Source organism: Priapulus caudatus, unplaced genomic scaffold (assembly GCF_000485595.1).
Source record: "Priapulus caudatus unplaced genomic scaffold, Priapulus_caudatus-5.0.1 Scaffold4, whole genome shotgun sequence".
Lineage (NCBI taxonomy): Eukaryota > Metazoa > Priapulida > Priapulimorpha > Priapulimorphida > Priapulidae > Priapulus > Priapulus caudatus.
In genome coordinates this window covers 916,830-925,900 of record NW_014577065.1, presented here as the reverse complement: position 1 = coordinate 925,900, position 9,071 = coordinate 916,830, and the positions used below count along the sequence as shown (strand labels likewise).

Here is a 9,071-nt window from a genome sequence, read left to right as displayed (position 1 = left end):
TGATTAATAGAGAGAACGTGAATAAGGTATGACAGAAACAATATGTAACGTACAACACTAGTTCTATTTACTCCTTTACCAAGCAATCCACAATTATTATAATCCCTCTAGGGGCAATGTCGCGTACAATTTCGTCGCCTTAACTAAACAAGGAACACACAACACACAGCACATACACAAACTTTCAACATAGTTTACACAGTCCCAAAGTAGTTTAACAGTCTCAAAGTAGTTTAACAACGAATACAGAGCAAAACAACAAGTCAATGCAAATCAAACCATACTCACATCTAGCGATGGTGACTCTGACTTTCTGTTCTAAAGCGGGACTTTTTATACTATTTTCTCCGAACCACGTGACTTAAGTATGTCACGCGTTTCGTCCACCTAACCTGGAGGTCTTTCTTTACTTTTGATAGGGGAAAGTGACCACTGTCCCACTGCCTTGGCACTAATGAGGCGGGTGAGTGATTAGTTGCCCGAGGCAAGTCCCTGTCAATGAATCTGCCGGTGTAAATTCTTATAAATAGGTATGGCTGAATTAGCTTCATTACATTACCCCTACCTATGAAAAGTTGTGAGCTGTTATTTTCCGGCGAACAACTTGGAGGTTAGTGTTATTTGTACGTTTATCTACCCTAGTATTTATTTCATTAAAAAAAATGTTGCTCAATTCGATGTTGTAAATTTTTATTATCTTAATATTTCTTTCTTTCTTTTTATTTTATATTTGGTTTTGTTTTTTGAGAATTTTTGTTGAGTAAATAGTGTGTGCTGACCCTTGCTAAAAAACTAGAGTTAAAAAAACAATTAACTATAAGCTACTACTAGTCCTTAATTAATGCGTCGTCCGATGTCCGTTGTCCTCAGTTGTGTCAGTGGGTGCATCTCCGTGGCTGGATCCGTGGGTATCTCCGTGGTTGGCTCCGTGGGTATCTCCGTGGGTATCTCCGTGGTTGGCTCCGTGAGTATCTCCGTGGTTATCTCCGTGGTTGGCTCCGTGGGTATCTCCGTGGTTGGCTCCGTGGGTATCTCCGTGGTTGGCTCCGTGGGTATCTCCGTGGTTGGCTCCGTCTGGGACTGAGGTGAGGGCGTCGCGGGAGGGGTAGGTGTGGTGGAACGTGGCATCGGGGAAACAGCGAGTACTGGTCTTCCTGGAGCTTGTGTTTTCCTGGCTGCTCGGCGGCGGCGGCTGTCGGCAATCGTCAAGAGTCGGCCCTGCTGACACTGGCGGGTTGAGTCGGTCCTGATGGTTGGGGTGGTGTCAGTGGCGAAGTCGAGGTGGTTGGTGGCGGTGGCGATGTCGGCGATGGTGACGTCGGCGACGGTGATGTCGGCGACGGAAACGATCTCCAGGGTGTCGGTCGAGGGAGTTTCAGGAACGATGGTGCTGATGGTGTTTCTGGCATTTCCCTGCGCTGTGGACTGGAATGAGGAGTCGATCGCCTTCCACACGAAGTTGGTGTAGGTGTGAGCCATTGTCACTGCCTCTTGTGATGGCTCCTACCCTTCTCGGGTGCCGCTCCTCGCAAGGGTGGCTGCTGCGTTGGCTGCCTCTAGGGCGGTGGAGATCATGACCATCTCGGGAGCTGAGCCAACGATATTCCTTTCCATAGTTGTTGCTGTGGTAAGGACTTGGTGGAAGAGTAGACACGATTAGACATCGTGAGCGTTATAATGCAACGCACGATGCGAGGTCGCGAGTCATACGGATAATACTCAACAGCAACGTAGTGGCTGATGCTGGAGGTGTTTTCCACGGTTAGAGTCGATTGATTGAGTGTGGTCGTATTTGTTGTAGTCTGAATCCACGGTGTTAGCACAGCACTACCCACCCGCTTCACCACCGGAACCTGCAGCGCGCGGGCACGGAGTACCGGTGTGAGCGGGTACCACGGGAATCTGCGGGTTCCGGAGTTAGCACAAGTAGTGACGAGGTGTAAATTCTTATAAATAAGTATGGCTGAATTAGGTTCATTACACAAGCAATGTTCAGAACTGGGTCAATTTTTGCAGCATGGGGCGACCTACTCCAGACAGGGCACGCATACTCAGCCGCAGAGTAGCACAGGGCGATAGTAGTGGTTCTGATTGTCCCGGCGTCTGTTCCCCATCTAGTAGTGGCCAACTTCTTTAGAATACTGTTTCTGGCACCCACTTTGGCCGAGCAGCAAAGCACAATGCAGCAGCTGATCAGTTAGCTACGATTAAGTGGCTTCTAACAAGCTCGTAATAATTATCGTAAATATAAGAAATAAATGTAAAAATAAAAATCGTAAAATAAAATCGTAGTAATATACCGCTATATAACGAAGTCATCTCATTTAACACGACAAAGGTCCAGCGATGCGGTTCGAGGGTCAAAGACCGGAACCCCCCGCCCTCCAGAAAAGCCAACCCACACCGCCCACGATAACCACTACACTGCAAGCCATTTGCATGTGGGTCAAAAGTTCCATTAACCCATTCAGCACGCTGTGTAATAACAACATGGCAGGTTATTAAAATTCATAACCTATTCTAATAATCCACGGCCGTTGATTATGCGAGGCGACGCGACGATGTCATGGGCGCCCATTCACACCGCCCGCTCTGACAAAATGCTTACGAGACCGAACAATGCGTTGTGTTTTGATTACTGTGAAATGAAATTTCATATACACGCCACGCGATTACCATATGTAAGAAATATATTTTAGCAACTCGCCTTGCCGCGCTGTCAGTCGCCACTTCGGCGATAAACGGTGCGTGAACCAAGCATATATTGGTGTGTTCGTGTTCATAGGATTTCTCTCTCTCTCTCTCTCTCTCTCTCTCTCTCTCTCTCTCTCTCTCTCTCTCTCTCTCTCTCTCTCTCTCTCTCTCTCTATATATATATCTCTCTATCTCTCTCTCTCTCTCTCTCTCTCTCTCTCTCTCTCTCTCTATCTATCTATCTCTCCTTTGCTCTCTCTGTCTCTTATTCCTGCTCTCTCTCTCTTTCTCTCTTGCATTCTCTTTCTCTCTCTCTCTCTTGCTCTCTCTCTCTCTCTCTCTCTCTCTCTCTTTCTCTCTCTCTCTTTCTTTCTCACTTTCTCTCTCGTCTGTTCTCTTTCCCGCTCTCTCTCGTTCTCTCGCATTCTCTCACATTATCTGCGCGCGCTCTCCGTTCCCGCTCACCCCTTCTTCTCGCCCCACATTTACGATGGAAACCGCGCAGCGAGTAGTGGTTTCCACTGCATAGAGGTAAGAGGAATTAACTTTTGCTCAACGCACGCTCTGGACAACATTCAGCTACGAATTATTACGTCTATTCAACATGTGCCGAGCGCGCCCACGCACATGTTGTGTGCTTATTCTGGCCGGGGCTATAGCGCGGTGTATGTTGGTATCATAGAAATATAATAGCGACACCTATATTACCTAGCGTCTACCTATATTATTTCTATGGTTGGTATGTATGTATGTACATGAACGCTGAACACAGCCCGCCTCGGCTCTTTACCCGCATCCGTCACACTGGCCGGACGACAAGAAACGCCGTGTGTAGGGTAATTGTCACGACGACTATGCGTGAGATAGTATGACAATCACGCCTCGCGACCTGCATAGCAGCGGCTGGGGAAAATGCAGACAATTACATCCGCTACTTGATTTCTAAACAAATGCGGGTATATGTTATATAATTGTGTATACGCGCGTATAATAGCAGCTTATACGAGCATAATATACGTGAGCTTACAGCGGGGCACTATCGCGGCCAGGCATGTGGGCAGAGAGCCTGTCGCTGCGTCGCCCCCCGTGTAAAGCGACGTCAGGCAGCCCATAAATAATGCATCGACACCTTACTCAAGAGTCTTCCCATACATGAGTGTGAATAATTTAAATAACATAAACGATATTGTGCGCAGAACATGCACGGAGGTGAGTAATTGAGACATCTACACACATACGCGCGTGCGTAGATACACAAACACAGACACAGACGCAGCCACGCACAATCTCAGTTGCGAATGCGCAGTCATACCCTTGCACGACCAATGCGAATTAAAACTAAGAATGGCTTCATCTGTGAGACGATGCATATAAAAGTTTTGATGAAATCGTGGGTATAGTGTTGAGTATCCGTACACCACGTATATACACGGCGTCTCGCGTCTATATACCTTATTTGTGATCGAAAATCCCAATTGAAGGTCTGTTATGTATAGAATAAACGCAATTATTGAATTTAAACAACCTATTATTAGTGTTGACGTATTTTTTCAGCGACAAATTATCCTACAATACTCCTTTGCACAGTTTTGTTAATCTTCGAGGAAACGACACAGCGGCGAATGTGTAGCAATGATGATGTTAAGCCCAACCTCCTTTACTTCTATAACATTGCTGTTGTTTTCTGTGCACAACTAACCGATAACAGACCTTTTGTGATCACCCGTTAGAGGTCAAGCAACTTGCCCGTTTCCAGTATTCAATTTGCTTTTTAAACGAAATAAAGTGTATTTATTGTCGAATATATTAATTTGGCCTTTAAGCCGAAGATTTGCAACTAAAATCCAAATTTGCGCAAATTGCGCTTGCAGGTAAAACGACCCATTTAAATTTCATTTAAACCCTACACAGCCACGCTCATATGCATGCATGGGCCATTCCTGCATTTCCATGACAATGGAGTGAAACATATAAGCGATTACTGTTATGTAGCAAAGTCAGAGACTGCTAGGCGTCACCCAAACCCACTCAGATGGAGGGATGATGGAGAAAGGAAGAGCGGGAGGGAGGGATATGTGCAGGAAGGTGAGGCGAACAAACACACGCACAGCCAGACAGACAGCCAGCCAGCCAGCTAGCCAGTCAGCCAGCCAGCCAGACAGACAGACAGGCAGACAGACAAACAGACAGACAGACAGACAGACAGAGACAGACAGACAGACAGACAGACAGACAGACAGACAGACAGACAGACAGACAGACAGACAAACAAACAAACAAACAAACAAACAGACAGACAGACAGGCAGGAAGGTGAGGCGAACAAACACACACACCCACAGACAGAGAGACAGACATACATACAGGCAGACGGACAGACAGACGGACGGACAGACAGACAGACAGACAGACAGACAGACAGACAGACAGACAGACGGACGGACGGAAGGACGGACGGACAGACAGACAGACAGACAGACAAAGAAACAAACAAACAAACAGACAGACAGACAGACAGACAGACAGACAGACAGACAGACAGACAGACAGACAGACAAACAAACAGACAGACAGACAGACAGACAGACAGACAGACAGACAGACAGACAGACAGACAGACAGACAGACAGACAGACAGGCAAGCAGACAGACAGACAGGCAGGCAGGCAGGCAGGCAGGCAGACAGACAGACAGACAGACAGACATACAGACATACAGACAGACAGACAGATAGACAGACAGACATTGAGCAAAAATGAGAGATCGCTTATAAATGATTTATGAGTCAGCTATAGAATTTCCCGTAGAGCGGTAGGATATTAATACTAAACCCCGACATTGAAAAATATCTAGGTCTATACATACGACGTGAAAATGTTAAGCCGCATGAAAAAACGCAAACATACCCACACATTTTCTTACAACATATTGGCATATTCGATAGTAAGGACCGCGCTGCACAGTAGCTCGTTGTTTAACAGATCTAGAATGGCGATATTTCGCTGTTGATAGGCTCCGGCTGGTAAAAAGCGAAAGCCTCTGACTAATAGCGATCATGCTTGCCGATAATTTTAATCGCAACGTACTCTCTACGTATTTTTACCTCGCGCGATCTAGCGCAGCGAAACCAGGGCGTCGACGAGGAAGTAGGGTCGCGAGCGGAGGGCACCCCTCCCGCCGTGCGAAGGACCCGCAGGAGGGGAAAGCCTTTTCCTCCCCGCTGTGCGGAGAGCTCCTTGTGCGAACAATCCCTACGATTACGAGACAACGCCCTTCCATGCACCCACCCCCACGCAGCCCGCCTCAATGGCCCATCGCTGGCTGCAACACGGTCATGCACGCGCGGCTGGCATTAACATTAACCCAGCCGTCGGCTGACAATGTAGCAAATGGTAATGGCTACACTCGGCATCATTGCCGTCATTAAAGTGAATTTACTCGAAGACAAGTGAGAAACGCAGCGTTGGTTAAAGTTACAAGGACGCGGCGCGTGCTAATCAGTGCCGACTGGTCGCCTTAGTAACGATCTTGTGGCGGATGCTGGAAAGATGACAATTAGGTGACGGATGAAGGAGGCTTAACTCACAGCGCCCGAGCGCCTCCGTGATTGTTAGTAATGAGTTATTGATGGGATTATATACATTATTCTTGTTGACGGTTTACATGTACGTGGCAAACATGTCATGGGAGAAGTTAAAATTTAATGAAATTCCGGGGTTCCTTGCTTTTTCTCCGCAGAACAGGAGAGGGGTGCCAGCAGTAAGGCACTGCAGTGATGCAACAAGTGAAGCTGTATTATTGTTGATTAGATGAGTGGTCAATGAATGTGAGTATGGCAATGCCTCGACCATCATACACTGCATCCGTAAGCCAGAAGTGTTACATTGTCTCTGCCATCCCACGCTACTTCCGTGAGTATGTACAATGTGGCATTGCCTCCGCCAGCTCGCGATACATCCGTAAGTATATACAATGTGACATTGCCGCCGCCATCCCACGATACATCCGTAAGTATATACAATGTGACATTGCCTCCGCCATCCCGATACAATCCGTAGTATATACAATGGACATTGCCACCCATTCCCACGATACTCCGTAAGTATTTACAATTGTGACATTGCCTCGGAGCCATCCCACGATAATCGTAAGTACTATTACAATGTGGCATTGACCTCCGCCATCCCACGATACAGCGTACAGTATTACAAATGTGCATTGCCTCCGCCATCCACGATAATCCGTGACTATATACAATTGGTGGCATTGCCTCCGCATCCCGATAATCCGTACAGTATATTACAATGTTGGCATTGCATCGCATCCACGATACATCGTGACTATATACAATGTGGCATTGCATCCGCCATCCCACGATACATCCGTAAGTATATACAATGTGGCATTGCCTCCGTAGCGGAGCGCACACATTGCTGACGTTGACACTCGGCTATCACACGTCATGTGCGTGAGCGCGCGAGACAAGCGATTCACGAAAGTGTCAGTCAGGGCCGAGTCGGTTCCGCGTCCCCATCTCAGCCTTGCTCTCACCCAGCTCGCCTGCCCGCGTAGCTCGGGCATGATAATTAAAGCTCAGTCGCGTGGCAGCATTATTTTCACATTAGCTTTGACTTTAAATCGTAGTAATCCGGCGACGTGCGCGCGACAAGCAGCTTGAAATGTCCGCGAGAGCTGACGCGCGCGATGCGTGCGCGCGCGTGTGTGCGCGTGCGTGCATGTGCTGTCAGCGTCAGCTTTCCGATCCGCGTGAAATTTCCCACGAAATCCAATTTCGCGCGCGCCCGAAAACATAGTCATCACCTCGCATTGTGCCGGCGCACGGTGCCCTGATGAGCTCTGAACTCGGCACATCATTCGTCGCGATTTGTCTCTTTCTACGCTGTTACCCGCGCTCACCGCGACTGCGAATTCGCAGAGAACGAGAGAGAGAGAGAGAGAGAGAGAGAGAAAAGAAAAACGAAGCCTTCGCCCGAGAAATAGCGCTGATTTCACGTATTGAAGCCTGCGGGGGCGCGACGCGAATTCTGGGCATATTCTCTGCAATTTGCGGCGGAATCATGCTCCACACCCCGCATTGTAACCCTTTCCTCTCTGATTGCGGACATCAATACCCAATTTGAATACATAATACCATCTGTAATTATGCCTGGAAATCAAGCCCGGATAATCCGAAACTCTTAACCTAATTTTTCCCAATTTTAACCCTTTCCTCTGCCATGAATAATACATCGCGGCCTGCCATACGGGCGGGCAGGCCCGTAATCACCTGCGCGAATAACTGGAGCTGTGTGTGAAAAAAAATTTGCACTCGCCAATTTGACGCTAACAATGGGGGACGGTCGTTCCCAATCAGAGATACGCAATTTGTCATCGGCGCGCGCGCGGGGGGAGGGGGAGGGGAGCAAGCATCAGCAGCAAGCACACGATGAAGACTGCCGAGATTCATCGAACGCCTCGTGTGCGCGAGTGAAGGGAGTGAGTGAGTACGTGAGTGATAGGTGAGCGAGTGCGGGCGACGACGTCTCCGCCTATCAAGTTACGGAGGGATACTGATTTCGAGGAATTACGCGCGATTTTCCATGTATTTTGCTCGGCGCCGTGCGTTGCCGGATCACACCTGATACTTGTCACCACGCAGCGTCCGTGAAAGCAAGAGCAGCCGGCAGCAGACGCTATAGCAAACAATGTCTATAGTGATGTGATTTCACCGAATCCGGAGGAGTGCGATGCGAGGAGTGAGATTTCAGTCGGCAATTCTTCGTCTGCGTTTATATTTGTACACATATATACATATATATTTACATCCATTCATTTATTTATTTATTATTAGATAGGTGTTATAGATGTTTCTGTTCGCCTTGCACAAGACAGTAGTAGCATACACACAGTAAGAAGATGACTTCACGGCGACGACGATGGAAACGATGGCGAATGAGGCATTGAAGACAGCTGAACGCTGACAATGACGCTGGTGATAAAAACAATGAGAATGACAACAACAATTACGATAACAACAACAACAACAACAACAACAACAACAACAACAACAACAACAACAACAACGATGACGACGATGGCATCTGCGACGATCACGGCGGTGGTGACAACAGCGAGGTTGATGACAGCAACGACGACACTAACGACTACAATGGCGGTAGAGACAACAACAGCGATGACGACGATGATAACAACTACAAGGACGACGACTACAGCGACAAGAACGACGACGACTACGACTACGGCGATAATGACGACAAAAACGACGACGACTAGGGCAACAAGGACGACGACGACGACAACGACGACGACTACTGCAACAAGGACAACGACGACGACGACGACGACGACGACGACGAC

General features: G+C 47.9%; 1 protein-coding gene across 1 annotated transcript; it reads right to left on the bottom strand.

Annotated features, from left to right (window-relative positions):
* Window positions 1-834: 834 nt before the first annotated feature.
* On the bottom strand, window positions 835-1,479 carry LOC106821329 (integumentary mucin A.1-like). Its single transcript, XM_014826089.1, has one exon. The coding sequence runs from the start codon at window positions 1,477-1,479 to the stop codon at window positions 835-837; it is 645 nt and encodes a 214-aa protein (XP_014681575.1).
* Window positions 1,480-9,071: the final 7,592 nt, after the last annotated feature.